The following is a 20,285-nucleotide window of genomic DNA, read 5'->3' as shown; positions in this document are numbered from 1 at the left end:
CTTATTATTTGGAATTGTGCCAAACTCTTGACACAAAATAGATACCCATTTAAATCAGCAATTCATATTTCACTAAAAAAAATTTCCAAGTATAATGTTGACTTACTTCTGAGCCAGTGTGCTGTGGTATGAAAATCTTTTGGCAGATAACAAACTTCTAAGTTCCCCCTAAGAGATTTATTACATTGGATTATATTGTATTTTATTGACATTTTAGCAAAATAAAGGTTTTTACAAATATAATGTTAAAGATATGCACTTTTTTTCTTTTGTCTCAAACTGACTTTCTAAGAGGTAATTATAAATATAAGAAATTATAAATAGTTCAATCAATAAACTATACATTCAAAAAATGGGCTATGAAAATTTGAAACACATTTTAGCAGTATTTCTATTAACAAGCTAAAAAAAAAAAAAAAACCACAAAGCTTTTGTTTATACCTTCCTGAGATTTGTCTTTCATCTTCTCTACAGTTTCTTTCTATCACCAAATTTGTTTCTTGATGTTCAAAGAGTGAAATGAACAGTATTTAATAAGGCATACTGCAAAATGGAGCATCTACTGGTCCAGTTTAGGGTATGATAAAGAAAATAGCTAGTATATAAATCACAACTTGATAAACTGAAATCTCTTTAAGAGTCTATTTTCCTTTAAAATTCTGATTACTGATGATAAAGAAATATATGATGAAAAATTCTAGATTTCCTTTTATCCTAAAACTCATCTGGGAAGTATTTCATCTGACCACAGCCTCAGGTATTCCTTTGTCACTAATTAGAGAAATACTGAATATTTCAACTATAAATTGCTTAATTATATTTGTCAGCTTGCTCTAAACCAATTAATTATTTACTTGTAAAAATCTTTGATGCAATGCTATCCAGAGGTTCATTTCTGTAATACAGACCAGGAGCTATATTTCCTCTTCTACCCCAATTAAGCTGAAGACTTGAGACACTGAAATATATTGTTGTGATGCACTATGATTCACAATATTACTTACTATAAAGAAATGAATCATTTTCTCACAATTCAAGTATCTACTGCTGTCCTTTATAAAGCATTAAGTCACCGTCATGTTCCCTCATAAAAGAAGTTCCAATGACTTTTTTTTTTAATGTAGTCTCCTTTTATAAATAATAGCTTAGAGCACAAATAAGAATGTTTAGAAAAGAATTTTTGAATTCCTTAGGGAAAAAAAAATACCCTTCCTGTATCAGCTCAAAACACTCTCTTGCCAGCATACTGCTCAGTATCTCAGCAACTTCCTGTGAGACCAGAGTGAAACAGCAAGAAACCACCACCCATATTCACCTACTGGCCCTGGAACAGAGAAGCATAACAGAGATAAAAAGAATCAACTAGGAAGGAAGGAAGGCAGGCAGGCAGGCAGGAAGGGGGGAGGGAGGAAAGAAGGAAGGAAGGAAGGAGATAATCACCTTTAATGCACTCATTGACCACGTGTTTCCTGAGTTCCTACTATGAGCCAGACAGCTCCCCAGAAACTGAAGATGTCTACACCTTCTACAGCAGATATTTGTTGAGAATCTGCTCTGTGCAGGGCACTGTCCTAAGCACTAGGGATATGTGAGGTTACAAAACAAAGATTCTACCCTCTGAGAGCTTAAATTCTGGATCACACAGGTTTAGTAAATCTTGACAAACATCTTTACCATCAATGGGAAAATTGACAAGGATTTAAAAAGAGGTTTTTCTTTTCTTTTCTTTTCTTTTCTCTTTTTAAACTCCTTTTTCACCTCTCTTAAAGACTATTGGAGAAGCAGAGTTGAGAAATGGGTGCTGGATGGTAGAAGACTAGTTTAAAAGCTCCTGCTCTCCAGGTAAGAGATGATGGTACTTCACAATACAGGGAAAGAAAATGGAAACAGAGCTGGGTGGAATATTTGAAAGTCATTTAAGAGAAAAATAAACTCAACTTGGTGACAGACTGAACTGGGAGGTAAGGAGACAGAAGTGTCGAAGAGTCCTGGACGCCAGCGTGCACGACTGAGCAGAGGGGTGCTGAACTCTGAGTTAGGAAGCGTGGGAGGAGGGTAGTCTGGGGAAGATCATGAAATTCTTTACAGAGGTGCTGAGCTAACATGAATTCAGAATTAAAAGAAAGCTCCAGACTAAAGATAAAAAATTAGAAAACAGGCATACTGAAAGTAACTGAATCCACAGGCATGAATGACATCAACTACGAAGAGAGTATAGCAAAAAGGGGGGAAAAAGCCAGGACTGCAACTTTTAAAACCCCATCATGAAGGGCCTAGAGAAGAGAATGACTCAGTTAAGAAGAAGCAGAGCATCCGGAAAGGCAGAAAGGAAACCAAGGCACGATGGGACGCAATAAGCCAGTGGGGAGTATTTTAAGAAGGAGGGTATGAAAAGCAGAGCCAAATGCAGCTTGAGAGATCAAGCAGAGTGAGTACTGGATGAAGTCCACTGGATTTAATGACAGAGGTCATTCAAGAGCCATTTCTTGTGGTGTTGGGGACAGGGTCAGGAGTTGAGTGAGTGTCTGCAAAGAAAAAACAGAACAGGACAGAAAGAAGGAAAAGGCAGGTGGAGGTGGGGGTCTTAAGTCAGACTTAAGTCAGGATGGTCTTCTTCCATCACCTTACTTAAAACAGCAACACCCCTCTCTCCTCATTGTCCTTCTTTATTTATCATAAAAGACATACATAAATGTAACCAGATATAGTAATAGTCTACTCGTGTGAAACTTCTTAGTCCAACTTTCTTTTATGGACACTGGAATAACTTTACGGCCATTATGCTGACACTATTCTAGGATCTACAGGTTTGGCAATATAACCTTCCACCTTTAGAAGAGCTCCAAGAGGATTTGGGAAATCTGACCCAGAATCTCTTATATCTTGATGAGGTAGACTAAGGGTACCTACAGTAAAGGAAAGGATCATTAAAGGTTTATACAATAATGTCTACTAGACAGGAAGGAAGGATGGTATTACCAATTCTCTGAAGAACTACTTCAGTTCTACTGAAGTACAATAAATTGCTCTATAAACATATAACTTAGTAGCAATCACTTGATATCTTTTATTTTTTTAAAATAGTTTCCTGAGTAATCTTTTACATGATAGATATCTTCAAATTTTAGTCAGAATCCCCAAGGATATCTTAAGAGTATAATTATCAATTCTATAACAGTACATTACTATTCATTACCAAACACAGTATCTGTTGTTCTGAATGGATCTTACTATATCCACTGGGTCAGTCGATAAAAAAAAAAAATTCCTTGAAAATGTCAGCTGATGGCAAGAGCCATTTAAATAAGGGAGCTGAGTTCATCACCACAATAAATATAAAAATACACTGACAAACTTTTCCTCCCTCACTGGTCTAAGACACCCGAATCCACTAAAGATGCAGATCACAGGGCTTAAAGCACTCTGATCTTGCCCTAGTTTTCTCAAGTGGTGAAAGGAGAAGAGTATTCTTCCAAGGTAAATGTTATGGGCTCAGGCATGCCTTGGCAATGGGCCAGGGACAGCAACCTCTAGGTGAGGAGAAACAGTATAGCAAAGCAAGAAAACTAGACTGGAAAACAGCAAAAAACTCTGGGAGAGAATCAAAACCCGAAATCATCAATCTCTGAATCAGGGGCAAGACCTGATAACTGAAACTGTTTTTTATCTGACTTCAGCTGGTATTTGCCCAATGAAGATTTGCTCTTTGCTTCCTACGCTAAGTATTTAAATAACTCTTGCACTTAAAGTTCAAGCTAAGAATTGTATATTAGTTGTCTCTCTTGTAAGGACTATTTACATTTGCTTTTCTATGTCTCATCTTGATAGACAGCTGTTTTATAAATTCTGCATTTGTGCATTTGCATTTCTTTTTAAAATTGAAACCACAATTTTGTGTGTGTGTGTGTGTGTGTGTGTGTTCATTAATTTGCAAAGATTGTACTAGTGTTGGGAAGTCCCTAAAACAGAAAATCAGACAACCGATTAGAAGTGAGTCACTCTCACCACGGGACTTTAAACAGTCAGCTCGACAGCATACTGTGATAATAAAAATATTACCTCCTTGTTATGTAGTATTTTTATAATTTAGCAAGCAATCTCAAAACTGCCTCCATCTTACAGATGAGGCAAATAAGCCTAAGAGAAGTTAAGTGACAGGAGAGTTGACCCGGCTGACAAGGCGCTCGCACCAGAGAGCAGGGTTCCTAGCTACTGCCAGAGAACCAGTGAGCACCTTGATCAGAAAATCTGTGAAGGCTTAATGGTGGAAGGCAAAGTGTGTATGCATCAAATCTCTCTGGGGAGATGGTCAAGGGTTTTCATCTGATTTTTCAAGGGAGTTCTGCGATATAAAAATCTTAATATGCCACTAAAGGAAAACATGAAATTTTGCCTCAGACAAACCCTAATTTCAAACATCAGTTCTTCTATTTACCAGTAATGATGGTTATCTTCTCTGTGTCAAATTTACTCCCAGAATCTTTTTGAAGAGTAAATATGGTAATGTATACAAGCATCTAACATTGTTTTTAAGAACACCTTACAATAACTCCATTAGGCAGAGATTACTGGCTGTGCTCCAATATCTGTCGAGAGACTGAACATACAGACAATGCCCATATCATATCAAAACAGAACTTTGAACCACAACCTTCAGCAACCTGACCAGGAACCCAATCTTTATCCATAACAAACAACCCAGGACGCCAGCCCGCTACGTCAGGTGTGCAGGAAGCCAGATTGCCATCTCTAGTGACAATCCAGGAAGCTGAGCAATAACTGTAACAATCAGCCCCAAATGCCCAGGACTTGATGAATAACTGACAGCTTCCCTCATTTTTGTCCCTGCTTCCAACTTAGGACCAATCAGAGAAAGTCAGGTGAGATGCCCCACTTCTAAGTTGCTCATGTAAAGCTACTTCATGCCAACAGCCTCTAATCGGGTCGTAAAGGCTTATTTTCCCATTATAAAGATTTCCTATTCCTCTGCCTGTCTGTGAATCTCTGTCAAAACATTAATGACAGTGCTTGACTCCCTTGCTATAGCAAGCCCCGAGTAAAGAGCCTTGCTTTTCTCATTTAGTTGGTCTTCACTGATTTCCACCCTGTTCAACATGTCTTCCTGAGTAACAGAAGTTGTTCAGTGGGCCCATGACCGGCCAAATGAAGACTACATATTCCAGCCTCCCTTGCAGCTACATGTATTCGTAAGACTAAATTCTGGCCAAAGGGATGAAGCTAAAAGGTTGTGTGGCAGTATCCAGTAACATGCCTCAAGATACAGCCAGCAAGTACCCTGTGTCCTTTCCTGCCTCAGAGAGGTGACTTGATCAGCTGCAAATAGGCTTGGTTTCTGAGAATTTGACACATCAGAGCTGCCATATCAGCTCCAGAATTTTATGTAACAGAGAAATATAATTAATAACAATAATAATACAGCAGTAGCTTCCATCTGCACAGTCTTACTATGTGTGAGATGGTTCTTAGGTCTTAATAAATGGCAAATAATTAATCATTTACAACAATCCTATGAAATAGGTTCTATTATTCTTTCACTTTTGAGAAACTGTGGTACACAGAAGTAACTTGCCTAAGGACAAGCAGTTTTTAGAACACAGTAAATTGGGGGTTTCTATAACTTGCCGCTGAACTTAAACCCAATTAATATGCTCTTGGAAAAGAAAGTTAAATAAACTTTAAAGTGGTTGAATTAGAGTTTGATGTGCAAGGTTTGAATGCAAAGCCCACTTTATTCTTTAATGAATCCCTCCCAGGAACAGGTCAGGATTCTCTAAATCTCTTTCTGACCCCTCTGATGTTCAGAGATACAGGATCAAGGGTGGTCTGCTCAGAAAAATCAAGTTGCAAAATCTGAACTTCAGCTTACAGAAAACAAATCTGTTGGTCTATTTCCAAGTTGGTTTCAGAGTGTCCACACATCTCAGTTGAGCAGAGTGAGCTTTACCAGGTAAACCAGCTTCATTATCATAATTATCACTACTATCTTTCATTCATTACATATCTACCATACATATCTTAAAGTATTTCACTGAGGTCTTTAAAATATCTGATATACCTATATGTTTAAAGGGCAATTCTATCAGAAAAAAATAAATACTTAGTTTAAAAACAAAACCTTACCTTTATCATTCTGGATAGATCACCAGCATCAGCTAATTCCAAAACTATGTTAAGTTCATTATCTTCAATGAATGATGCATAATATTTAATTACATTTGGATGGTTGAGTTGCTGATGGAAACACACATACACACACACAAAAAAAAACAGGCACCAAAAAGTTTTCTTATTGTAAATTCCCAGGAATCACTTATAGTTTCTTAAGAATAAACTTAATTACTGCATTTCATTTTTAAGTATAGAAATCTTAACATGAGAGTATATTTTTCTTTTGAGAATTTTGAAACAGGTATTATAATTATTGAAAGTAATATTAGATACCAATTAATTTTAATACTCCTTTATTAGAAAGAGTAAATTACACACTTAAAATTTTTTAAGTATATATTGCTATATCCAATAAATATATACATATAAATGAATGGCAGAATTATAGCACCAATTGCTAAAAATTATATCCTTCAAAATGGGAACTGTCATTTAAGGTCACTCAATGGCAAATAAAGTATTCCTTTTTACTCCTATTTTGAAGCTGGCCTAATCCTCATATAACTGAAGCCAGTGGTTTAAAACAAAACAAAATAAAAGGACATCTACTATATTCTATCTACGACATAGCTTTTACATGAAATAGTATAGAACCTACTGAGTTTTACCTATGGGGTTGGTGCATTAAATGATCCTAAGAAAAACTGCACCTTATAGAAATATATGCATCAGTCTCTACACACTGACAATCCTTTCGTACAATCTGTTTTCTGTTTAATCTTTAAACAAGTTAACATAAGACAAATAGTTTCTCAAAGAAAATTATTCAAGAATTCTCCCAGAAGGTATATGCATGATTTTCTTCTTTTCTTTCTACTTACAGGTTTTTCCTCCACATCTTCTATGATAATATATTATTTCTCTAATAACAATTTATATATATTTTTAAAGCAGTTACTTCATGGCCCAGGAAATAACTACAACTAACAGAACAGATGGAAAGCATGGTTCACTTTGATCTTACTCTTATCTTTTTTTGATAAATTGTATTCATTTTAGGCACAAACAAAAATGTATGGCATAAAAAACATCCAAGTCTTATCTAACGGTTAAAAATACACCATAAGCTACAGCATTCCTCAAAGGAAATTTTACTATAATAAAAGCAGTGCAGAGATAACTGAAATTTCAGTCATATTCTTTGAGTGGATGAAAAACTGAAAAGCTAATTCTGACACACTCTTTACATCATCCTTTCTAAATCTGGAAAAAGGATATAGAAATATTATAAAAAGCATGTGCCCATTTGGATCAGTCCACATTCCCAATATATTACATCTTGAGACAACACTAATATGCATTTATGTTACTTAATCTTTAGAATATGTCTAACTGGGACAGTCCAGAAAAAAATTCTTCAATGTTTTTTGCCAATTTTATCTATTTCCTAGTTTGAATCAAAGGCAGGGGAGGAGAGCTAATCCTACCAAATGATCTGATTAAATTATTTTACAATGAATCCAAAAAATAACTACATTCTTCCATATACTGAGATACAAATTTGTATAATGTTGCTTAAAACCAGTGTGGCATAAGTTAAGTTTTAAAAATCTTTTTGCTTGTAAGTGTAATATTTTCATAAATCACTTTTATCAACATGCTCATCTATGTTTAAAATAGTCAGTAGTTTATTTATTTACCTTAAGGAGATCTATTTCTTTGATACAATCAGCACGTGCTTTGGCATCCATTAAATCAAATATCTAAAAAGAGAATCCAGAATTATTTAATAAAATAATAATCTATGGTTCAAGACACCATGTAAACACATTATAATACTTTACATATAATTACATACATACCAAGAAATTTTCTTCCCGATTAGCTTTTTAGGAGCTATGTGAACTATAGGTATTTAATCTCATGTTACCTCTAGAGTTTACATTTTTCCTTCCAAAGGCAGTCAGTATTAAAAATGAGAAAAGAGGGGCTCCTGGGTGGCTCAGTAGGTTAAATGTCTGCCTCGGCTCAGGTCATGATCTCGGGGTCCTGGGATTGAGCCCTGGGTCGGGCTCCCTGCTCAGCGGGGAGCCTGCTTCTACCTCTCCCTCTGCCCCTCCCCTTACTCCTGCTTTTTCTCTCTCAAATAAATAAAATCTTTTCTAAAAATGAGAAAAGAGAACTGCTAGATATTTCAAGTCTTAGGTTCAAACGAAACAGAATGGATACTGTACTGTGGTCATAATATAATAAAATGAGAGCTAATATATATTCAACAATTAATATGTGCTAAACATATTGCATTAACTACCTCATTTAACTGTCATTTAATCCTTAAGAAGACAACAACATTAGTATTCCCATTTTACAGATGAGACAAAGCAGGTTTAGAAAGCTTAAGAAACTGACAAAAGTTCACACAGCTAATTAATAGAGCAGCCAGAATTCACTCTCAGAGTTACCCAACTATATCCCAAGCTCTGAACCATTATATACAATCAAATCATGTTTAAAGGTCTAACGCACACCTTGACAGGGATGATAGCACTTTAAGGAGATAAAAATTGGTTCTTTGGAGAGAGGTGTGAGAAAGTCTTACCAACGATAACGCACAGACATACACACAACACATAAACAGATATGCTCTTATCTGTGGAATTAAAATTTCATAAGGGAGGGGGGTAATTAGGAAAAAAAGTCTAAAAAGGCTCCTTGGGGGTGATAATGAAGAAAAGGTTGAGAAATACTGATCTAATGTGAAAAACATAAAAATAAAGAATGTAATCAAGGGGATGTTTAGGATGCCTCTGAAAACAAAGAACTCTCTCAATGTTCTAAGTGTATGGAAAATAAACAATAAATTAAAAAATCAATATGCTAAATATTGTAGAAAATACCTGGGTAAGGTTACTACTATGAGCTGAATAAAACCCTGAACACGTAACAAAACAACTTTAATGACATTTATAGTCATCAACTTGATCATGTCTTCCTGATTCAGACAGCTGATATATTCCAGGAAAAGCAGGTGTGTAACTTGAAAGGAGTGGCATGATCCAAGTCTTTTTGATTCAAGAAGAAATTACTGAACACCTGCCAGAGGGTGTAGTCTCTTTACATACAGATGTTGCTATAATCTTCCCCATGTTCTTACAGAGTAGGTAGTACCGGCTCCAGTTTAGAATGAGGTCTCAGGCTCAGAGAGGCTAAATATATACCGATGGTCATAAAACTAGTAAGTGACAGAACAAGGACTCAAATCCAGATCATTCTAGCTCCAGAGTCTGCATTTTCTTCAATGCCCCAGGGTGTTGTGAAGTCTAACACACATACAACTAGCTAATAAGTAGTAAAATACATGTGTGTGCAAAGTGCAGCATGAGAAATCTAAAGAAGGAATCCTTGTGTGAAGAGTGGGTAACATTAAAACTGAACTTTGAAGAAATTATAAGATTCTGCCAGCCAGAAACAACACATACCTAAGGCATAAAAGGAAATACAGAATACAGGGGTATAATTACAACTCATAATACGTAACTTTTGCTCAGTAACATTCTACATATCCCTACAAATATTAGTTCTAATCTTCCCCTTATTAAAAAAAAAGTATAAATAAAACTTTTTAAGCAAAAAAAAAAATCCATAAACTCACTTCCTTAAAGAATTTTAGCTTTAAAAAAAAAAAAGAATTTTAGCTTTTCCTCACTCCCTTCCATTTCTTGTACAAATGTATGTGTGTCAGAAAGTGAAAAGAGCAGCGGGGTGCAATATGGTATATATGCATTTTCACCTAACACTACAGCAAAATACTCCTCCTATTTCTATGCAGTCTTCAACTTTACTTATTTAATTTTCTAACGAAAATTTTGACTATCATTTATGTTTTTCAATTTCTAATGTGAAATAGCTAAGAAATGCATATTGTTAAGATCTTTAAAAATACAGAATCCTATCCTATTCAATGGGCTTTAAAAAAAAAAAGATTTACTTATTTGAGAGAGAGAGAGTATGCAGGTGTGTACAAGAGGGGGAGGGGCAGGAGAGGGGGGGAAAGAGAGAGAATCTCAAGCTGACTCCCAGCTGAATGCAGAGCCTGATGCAGGGCTCGATCCCAAGACCGAGATCACAACCTGAGCCAAAACCAAGAGCCAGACCCACAATCAACTAAGCTACCCAGGCACTTCTCCCTGTAATGGTTTACAAAGAGAGCGAGATAAACTAGGTGGCATCAAATTTCCTTCCACTTCATTCAAATAATAGAAAAAGAAATGTGTGTGCTAATACATGTATTAGAGAGCGTGGCTTCACGCTTCTCCATTAGTAGTAATTCTAATTATCTTGACAATGGTCAACTTGCATTGACTACTATGATTTCAGAACAGAACAGAACGAGAAAGAAAGAAAGAAAGAAAGAAAGAAAGAAAGAAAGAAAGAAAGAGAGAGAGAGAGAGAGAGAGAGAGAGAGAGAGAAAGAAAGAAAGAAAGAAAGAAAGAAAGAAAGAAAGAGAAAGAAAGGCCTATGAGTCGCAAATCGCCATCACAAAGTTTATATAAAATATCTACTAAGAAATTTTTTGCAAACATCAAGCCCTCATATATATCAAACTTTGGTAAAATGAGAGACTATATTAGCTATAAATGGATACTAATTGCAGGGGTAAAAAACGAAGAACAACTCCCAGCATTAAAGCACAAACAGTGTAACACTACCTGCTGAAGGAAAAACCCTATATAAACACAAACCTCTTCAAGGGCATCATAGTTTTGTTGTACACATAGACGATTAACATAAATAACAGAACCTGTTCATGCTCTCGCTTTCTTTCATTCACAAAACCATGCTGTCAACGTGTTATTAGATTTTGTTATAGATACAAATAAGAAAGTTTGCACACTGTCAGATGCAGAGTGCAGACTGGAACACATAACACGAACACACAATCTAATCAGTGCTGCTTATACAAAGTGATGTGAGAACCTCAACGAGGTGGAGTATGGCTGGCAGGGGTTATATATGCAGAATTTACACATGCAGGAAAGTATAATACATTTCACAAGGATTTTTTATAGAAATAAGTAAAATCAAAGATCATTACTTTAAAGAATAAGCTTCACACCTAGCAATTTCATATAGAAAAGCTACCCATTCCCCAAACTGCCAAATGATGCTGGAAAAATTACGAATATTACAAATATTACGAACAATTACTACTACAAATATGATGAAAATATACGAATATTACGAATATAACATGTTAAATAATAATAAAAATGTAAACAAAATTTTGAGCTTGATATTAGTTATGAAATACACACACACACGTACACACACATACACAATTTATGCTTAAAAATCAAAGTGGCAAGAGAAGTAACGGATTCCCTGCAAATCATGAATGCTAATGCTATTCTCAGGGCTTACTAGTCACAATGGACTTGAGATAATTCAAAGAAATGCAGGGAAGTACAAAATTTTAAATGTCTTTGACCTTGAGGAATTCCCGAAAACTTTAAGGAGAAAGAGAAAGGATAATTCTGGTACTAGTGACCAAAATGAAGAAAATCACAAACTTGGAGATACGTATCAATTTAATCTCCCAATAATCAATGTCTCCATGATAGGAAAAATATTTAAAAAGCAAAAGCAAGTGAATGAGATGAGAGAAAGATATATACGAGAGCTTTACAAAACCCTAACTAGATATAAAACACCAAGACAGAAGTGTGCTCCATAGAAATCACAAATTTCTGGGGTGCCTGGGTGTCTCAGTTGGTTAAGCGTCTGCCTTCAGCTCAGGTCATGATCTGGGGCTCCTGGGACGGAGCCCTGCATTGCGCTTCCTGCTCAGTGGGGAGTCTCCCTCTGCTCCTCCCCCTGCTCATGCTCTCTCTCACTCTCTCGAATAAATAAATACAATCTTTTTTAAAAAGTTCTAATTCAACTTATAATTAAATAATTTAGTGTTACAAATTAACTTTTATTTTGAATTCTCAGTAGTAGCAAAGTCTTTCCTCAGTCACTGAGAGGTAAGTACTGCTGGCGCATTTGAAGCAAAACTAAATTCTGAACCAAATACATTTATAAATACATTTAATTAGGAATTCAGCAGTATCTTATCTTTCTTTTTCTCTTAGCCAGCAAGTCAAGACAAAAATAAAAACTCTATCTTTAGAGTAAATCATCCCAGACATAGATTCAAGACTGTCTGATTTCATGAACAAGAAAAGACAATACATAAGGGAAAAAAAGTCTAGATTCTGTAAAAATATTTTTCTTAGACTATTTACAAACTTATCTTCAGAAGGCATCTTTCTGGGCTCTACCAAAGTTTCTTTGGGTTTTTAACTTACTGTATACTTGGTAAGAGCAAAATTAATAACAGCATTTAGGCAAGCAAGTGTTGGCTAATAAGTTCTTGGTACTTTCTGAATCATTTTATAAGTTTTCTTTTGTCATCTCTAAATCTTGCCAAAAAATTACTCGTGACTAATGAAACTGAAAAGGGTATCTTTAAGAGGAAAAAGAGGCCTTCAAGTAAGTTAATAAAAATGTCCTTGAAAAGGCATATGTCATTCTGTTAGAAGAAAAAACACTTAAAATGTAGCAATGAAAGTACTTAAAAATGTATACTAGAAAGTTTGAAAAACCTGATATATATCACTTTAAATAAATCTTATATAAATGAAAATCTTAACCAAATTATCTCCTGGGCCTCCCCAGCTTTACAGAGCCTGAATAAATGAACTGAGCAACTTGGTCCTAAATTGAGTCCCTGTATTCCATGTGACAAACCCAGTCAACCCCTGGATTATGCCATTCTTCATCCCAGTGTTCTTGCCCCCTCTTGACCCAGTGCCCAAACGATGCTTCCATCCCTTTATTCCAACCAACCGATGCCTGTACAGACCGTCCCCTAACCATTGTTGAAGTGAGGGAAGAGAAGCTTTAAGGAATATTTTTGCTATCAGCCTGCAAATTTCTGGTTCTCCTACTTGCTGACTGGTAGGCAGACTTTCCCTTACAGAGCCTCTCTCTTTTATTTGAGGGGATAGAGGATGGATGAGGGGGGTGGAAAATCCATAGCAGAAGGGCTGTGATGTCTTCTGGATACAAATCACAATCGCTGAACAAGTTAACATCCAAATAACTGAAGTCTCTACCACCAGCACTTCTCTGACTAAATCGAGAGGCACTCTGAAGGAGAGTGGAGAGTAGAGAGATTGAGCTGGGGTGGGTGGGGGGCAAAACTTAAGCAATAATGCTATTTATTTAATAGCTAAACATTTTTTCAATTAATAATGTCCTTATTATCGCTGTGTGCCGAAGAGGGTGAATCCACATTGTACACAACAGTCTGTGAAGTCTTTAAAAAACAGACCAGATTTTATTATCACCTGCTTAAACTCCTCCTATGGCTATTCATTACCCTTATAACACAACATAGGGCTCTCTTCATGGCCTACAAACAAAACACTCAAATTCTGGTTCCTGCCACACTCTGTAACCCCCTGTTACTTCTCTTCCTCACTCTATTTATGGGGGTCACAATGTGTTTTTAGTATATTCTAAGTCAATCCTGTTGTTCAAGGCTGTTCTCTACACCTGGAATCCTCTTCTTCCTGCTGTTCAGATGGCTGACTCCTTATCCTCCACTTCAGCTTAAATTTCACATCCTCAGAGAAGCCCTCCTTCCCCCTACCTAATTTGTCTCTCCTGTCACATGATAGTCACTTCCTTTCTAGCTATAATTACTCTCTATCCCCCCTACCAGAAATACTGAACTCAATTGTATCTCAGCGTCGAGTACAGTGTCTGCCACATAGTAGGTCCTCAGTAAATAGTAAATCAGCATATCAAAAATCTTCAACAGCATAAATAAAAAGTTACTTCAACTATATTTATTCACCGGGCTTGGCCACTGGACTACTTTACCATTTAAAATTTTTAAGATAAACCCATAACCTCAAAACTTGTGTTAGCATAAAACAACCCTATGTGGCCGTAAGATGCTAAAAAAAAACAAACAAACAATGTGAAACATCAAAGAAGGCCAAAGGACTAAATTTTTTCATTGATGTTCACTGTCTCATTTAAATATTTTAATGTTGATAATCTATTTATGCCATGTGTGGTAATTCATTATAACCCTAAAATGTTGTTAATTAAAATGCCCTCTTCTCTAAACCGTCAATAAAACTAAAAATATTCTCTATTTCTTATATGCCGAAGAAATGCCTAAAATAAAATTCCAAGTACAATAAATAAAATTAAGAAGCTTTCATTTTTAAGATAAAAGCCTGTCTCCTTAACAAGTAAACTAACATTAATTACTAAATTATTCTCCAATTTTAAAAAATATATAATATATAGATTATTCTTACAAATGCTTCTTATTTTTCATTTGTCCAAACAACTATTGGAAGGTTCAAAGGAAATCTACAGAGATGAAATAATGAAGCGGATAAAAACTGCAGGATGAATTCAGTAATCACACTGAACACTGAAATAGAGACTGGATGTATAGCTTTGGGGTTTATGAATGTATTCTAATCTCTATGCATCATAGAAGAAGTTATCATTGCTCACAAATTTCTAAATGCATGCAATCCCAATTTCTAATGTATGAATACATGCAGAATCTAGAAACTAAAATCAACATATGTAAAAAGAAAGCAAGTTAAACTCAATATACTTTAACTATACTTTAAAAAGTGATTTTCTTGATGAATGTTTTATTATAATAATCAAATAAAAGTAATAAACATCAAAGAATATTTGTCCTTTCAGAAAGTTGTTTTGAGATAACCTGTGTATCGAAAAGGTGAATTTGAACGAAACACATTATCATCACCTTATCTTTGTTAATACTATGCAAAAGTACTTTCCATTCTAATAAATGTCTCTGACAATGATTGTCCCATAGGAAAACAGTGTTATCCGGACATATAACTTAAGACTAAGCAAAGAGAACTAAGGTCAAAATATTTCACCTACTATTAGAAAATTAGGGTAACAAAGATCAAAGAACTGAGACACAGTGAGACCTAAAATTCATATTATAGTACCGTGTCATAAGACTGATAAAATAAAAATCAATTCCAATTACATAGCTCTAATCAACGAACTAAGCATAATAAAATAGAGACTACATGTACCAGATCAAAACAATTCTTTGACAGTCTTCCAACACAAAGAACTGAGCTTCTGAGACCCAGTTCACATCCTCTGTGAAGACTTATCCCAATCTCCCTCTCATCCATGTTCCTGGAGGCTGCTCTCATACAGTGCCTATCTTGTGATTTCAGATGTGTCTCTGTTGCACTTCTACTGGAATCCCATGAGTCCTGTTGTTTATCTTAGTATTCCCAAAGCCTTCCACACTGACCACCGAATACGCGGTGATCCATATAGTAACACGAGGTGGAATGAGTGAATGAGCAGTAAGAAGGGAAACAGGGAGAGACAGGAAGCAAAGGTGGTACATGGAATTTCAAAAATGTTACATCAGTTAAGGCATCATCTTAATTTTGGCAAATGAATCATGATGAGATGTGGGTACATTTTTCAAAAAGATTGGTTAATGTTGCCATATACCGTAGGCTCTCAGATCTCTTTACGATTTCAAAGAAGTAACGTGCATTCAGGACACACACTCTTCTATCCACACACAGGTAACAGGCAAACCTACAGGAAAGTCACCAGAGCTTAGGACACTTTTTTTTAAAAGGTCTTGAAAAAGTGAAACTTGACAGTGTGGGACAAAGTAAAGAAATGCCTTGAAAACTACGCTGAGGAATCTGGATGGTAACTCTACGGTGGCTCCTTAATGATACGTAAGCAGACAAATGAACTGTAAAAGCAGCACTTCAGCCTATGACCAGCCTATGAACCCCAGCACAGTATCCAGGAAAGATTCCAGAGGAGCTAGGAACAGTAATACAGATCTTCAGACCAGGAACAAGATACATGAGGAAACCTGGTATCTGATTCTTTATGCATTTTTTGAAGAAGGGCTAAGATTCCTCAGAAAGGAAGACAGTCTGGTTAACAGTATTGTTAAACATTTTCATTTTAAGCTACAGAGATCTTGTTAAGGAGGAAGCACAGGATTCACTGTCCAGCACAAGTGTAAGACATCACAGAAATCAATACCGTGTCTGAAATGCAAACACACGTCTCCTCACAAAGGTTTAAGGCACCATTCCCCAATTAAATCAGCTACAAATATCTTCACAACAGCATCTCTCTCTTCTATAAAGAAGCTACGTTTAGACTGGAAGATGCTACAGTATCAAGGCTTTACAAAGCAGAGAAGGACGATCTCATCCAAGAGGACAGGCTGACTCCACACGGCAGGAGATGGTGGTCTGAGGTTTATCACGGTGCAAAATGGGAGCCGTGAGAGGATGCATCTCATCCTGAATGGAAGTATAATCGCCCAAATTAACTCCGGTCCTTTCAAATTTCCAATCAAATTTCCAATCAAAAGGAAGAAAAATACAGACAGGATGGAGCCCTCTCTCTTTCTCTACACTCAGAATCAGCTGGAAGCTGGAGTAGGAAGCTGAGAAGCCTCGAGGCCTCCAAGTAATTTCTCAATCCATCTGTCCTCTGGCATTCACTACCTGCAGCAAATAGGCAGCTGACTTCTTTCCAGTCCGTTCTGTGTGCTAGGTTTGTAATTTTACTTTAAAAAGAACGAATTTTGAAGATTATTACTCTACTTGAGGATCCATAGTAAACCCTTACTTTCTTATTCTTCAAATTCCTGTTCCTGGTTTCAGTGCGCTCCAGAATCTGGTCTCACACTGATAGCTAGACCTATGTTTCGATTCCACCAACAGCTCAAACTGACATCTCCATTCTGTAACCTCCCATTTAAATCAGGAGTCCGTGACACAGGGCTTAACATTTAATTTTTCTACAAAGACTCTTCTTCCTCTGAATGCAGGAATAATATGACTAGCTTCCTTCTACTTCCCTCGGTGCCTAGTAATGCACAGTAGAAATTTCATAAATACATGTTAAAAAAGGTTCAGAGTTCTTTTGTAAGGGAATCATCCTTCCAAAAGTCATCTGCTTCATGAACGTTAATATCTGCAATCTCTACTATATTTTCTTAAGCTGTAAGTGGCATATTAAACGAGAGAAGACTGCTACTCTTATATGCTGCCGGTGAGAAAGTCAACCGATTCAACTATGGAAAATAAGAACCAACCACGCGCATCCCCTGTGGCTCATCATTTCCATTCTTAGGCCCAGACAACAGAGAAATGCTTGCATGTCACATAAGACGCTTGCAAGACACATAAGACTAGCACAGCAGTACTGTTTACCATAGTAAACAACTTATAAACAATCCAAACAGCAAGAGACATGTGACAAGAACAACTGAATACGATATAGCACTGAAAAGGTTAATGTGCAGCCACACGCACCAACATGTGACGACACTGACATAAAGCTCCAAAAATGCAAAGCAAACAACAGATTTATTTAGAAATTTATACAGATGTGGGGAAAACGATAAAGAAACGCAAAGGAATGTTAAGCACAGAATTCCAGACATGGTTACCAATGAGGGAAGGGAGTGGCGGATTTAGATCAAAAATTTTTCTCATGTTTTATTTCTTAAGCTGGGTGCTGGATGCGAGGGCATTTCTATTACTCTTCATATCGTATATACCACATAACGTCTTTTATAAACATTTAATATTTCCTTAAAAACTAAGTGAAAACTGTTCATCTCTGTAATGACTATGACAACTACACTGATCCTTTAAGAAGTCACAGAAAAAAAATTGATGAAACTTTGGTCTCACAGGTCACTACAGAGAAAAGATTATCAGGGTTGCAGAGTATAAAATAGGAAGTCTGTGGGCAGGTGTGAACAATAACTACCTTATCTGAAAAAAGGGAAGCAAAACTGTATGATGTCAAACATACTCTGAGACAGAAAGACAAGTACTTTCTAGACCAGAGGGCAAGTGAAATTAGACTTTCTAGACTTGTTAGGGCAAATGAAACTTTCAGAGCTCTGCCAAGTACACTGCAGGGTAGAGCGGTGGGACTAGTCCACTAGGGTTAGGGTAAGACTTGGTAAGAGGCGCTAGAACAAGAAAAATGAATCTGAGGGAAACAAAAAAGTCAGGATTGGAGAGCAAAGCTGATTCTAGAATGATACAAATACAAGATGGAATTTTAAACAGGTCATCAATCTTCTAATTTAATCAACCCACTTCATTCTTTTTTTAATTTTCCAATAAATAAAGTTAACTTCACTCTTCCTTCATTTATTGCCAGTGTGGTTCTCCACATTAATTTAATACCCCATCCTAACCTTGACTGCCACTTACTAACTCTAGGCAATACATTTTGCAAAGTCTATTTTCCTATTGTGAGACTTATAGCTGCAACTGAGAGTTACCTGTCCAGTTAGGAGCAAGTGGTGAGAACTCAAACCTGCCTCTTAAAATCCAGAGTTGTAAAAGCTTTTCTAGCATCATTCCAGTCACTACTAAATCTGGGTGAATAAAACCAGCTAAATTTTTAAAGCCTAGAAGTAATATTAAAATTAAAAATTAATTTCCACTGTGTACTACACTCAGTTCAAGCTTTTAAAGTATAATTTTTATTCCTTTCTAGCATTCTCAACTTAAGAATGTCACTATCTAATCATTCAGGACATACTTTCCTCTATTATTTATATAGTATAATTTTACATTGATTTACATAATTAAAATCATCTTACCTGCACTTTTTTTAAAGCTACTGGTACTCCATCCAAGAGACAGGCTGCTCTATAAACTTCACTAAATTGCCCGCGACCAATTTTCTTTTCTATTCGAAAGTTGGCTAATGTATTATAGCCCATATCCGGTCGTAAAGCCTTCTGTAATTAAAAAAGTCAAAATAAGTTTTCAATCACACAATAGTCACATAATCATTGATTGTCTTCACATAAGTAGGTGATACCGATGGTAAGCTTGCAGACATCTATTCTATTCAACAAATACTATATTGAGCCATTCATGCTAGCCACTGTTCTATATACTGGGGATACAGTGGCAAACTAAACAGATGATAATCCCTACCCTCAAAAAAAAAAAATTCTGGCAGGGAAGAAAAATAACAAACAGGGTAAACATGAAAAATACATATACAGTATGTGAGATAGGAAGGTGTAAAAAAAAAAATAAATCAAGGAAGAAGGACATGAAATGTCAGGGGATGAGTAGGATTTTGAAATTTTAGATAGGAACTCTATAAAATTATCTTCAGTTCATAGAATATAAACTAGTCCCACTTGATCTAGTACTCCTTTCATATTTGTTTTCTTTTTCAAAGTATCTCTGACTCGAAACAGAACGTGTGTACACACACGTGTACACACACACACACACACATAGTCCAACCTGTCAACTAATGCATGAAAATCTTCTGAACTTCCTGAGAGTTATTTAACTTCCATAAAGAACATTTCCAGTGGCAGGGAATTTACCACCACATTGTTACTTTTTTTTCTTAAGACTATTTTTTTAGAGCAGTGCTGGGTGCACAGAAGACTGAGGAAGCCCTTGCCCCCATATATGCATGGCTTGCCCCATCCCCCACCATAGTGGTACTTTTGTTACAATTCACGAACCTACATTGACACATCATTATCACCCAAAGTTCCTAGTTTACGTTAGGGTTCACCCTTGGTATTGTACGTTCTATGGCTTTGGACAAATGTATAAATGACATGTATTCATCATTATAGTACCATATAGTAAATTTTCAGGGCCCTAAAAATCCTCTCTGCACCCCCTATTCATCCCTCCCTCCCTCACCATTAACCTTGGCAGCCACTGATCTTTTTACAGTCTCTATAGCTTTGCTTTTTCCAGAATGTCATATAGTTGAAGTCATTCAGTCTGTCGCTTTTCTGATTAGCTTCTTTCCCTAGTACATAATTACATTTTTATTTTTTAAAAAAAGATTTTATTAATTTATTTGACAGAGAGAGAGCGAGCATAAGCAGGGGGAGCAGCAGGCAGAGGGAGAGGGAGAAGCAGGCTCCCCAATGAGCAAGGAGCCTGATCCCAGGACCTTGGGATTATGACCTCGGGCCAAAGGCAGACACCTAACTGACTGAGCCACCCAGGAGCCCCCA

The 20,285-nt window shown here is 36.2% G+C and overlaps 1 protein-coding gene across 2 annotated transcripts in view; it reads right to left on the bottom strand.

Annotated features, from left to right (window-relative positions):
• NEK7 (NIMA related kinase 7) overlaps window positions 1-20,285 on the bottom strand; it is a 153,963-nt gene that overhangs the window by 51,485 nt on the left and 82,193 nt on the right. The window contains exons 3-5 of one of the 2 annotated variants that reach the window (XM_026480711.4): window positions 18,882-19,022; window positions 7,830-7,892; window positions 6,142-6,252 (exon numbers count right to left, since the gene is read on the bottom strand). In XM_026480711.4, coding sequence (XP_026336496.1) covers window positions 6,142-6,252; window positions 7,830-7,892; window positions 18,882-19,022 — 315 coding nt within the window. The remainder of the gene's footprint in view (window positions 1-6,141; window positions 6,253-7,829; window positions 7,893-18,881; window positions 19,023-20,285) is intronic. The other variant, XM_057314785.1, reaches the window with a different exon arrangement.

Source organism: Ursus arctos, unplaced genomic scaffold (genome assembly GCF_023065955.2).
Source record: "Ursus arctos isolate Adak ecotype North America unplaced genomic scaffold, UrsArc2.0 scaffold_2, whole genome shotgun sequence".
NCBI lineage: Eukaryota > Metazoa > Chordata > Mammalia > Carnivora > Ursidae > Ursus > Ursus arctos.
Note: the sequence above shows the minus strand (reverse complement) of the source record. Positions and strands in the feature narration are given on the sequence as shown.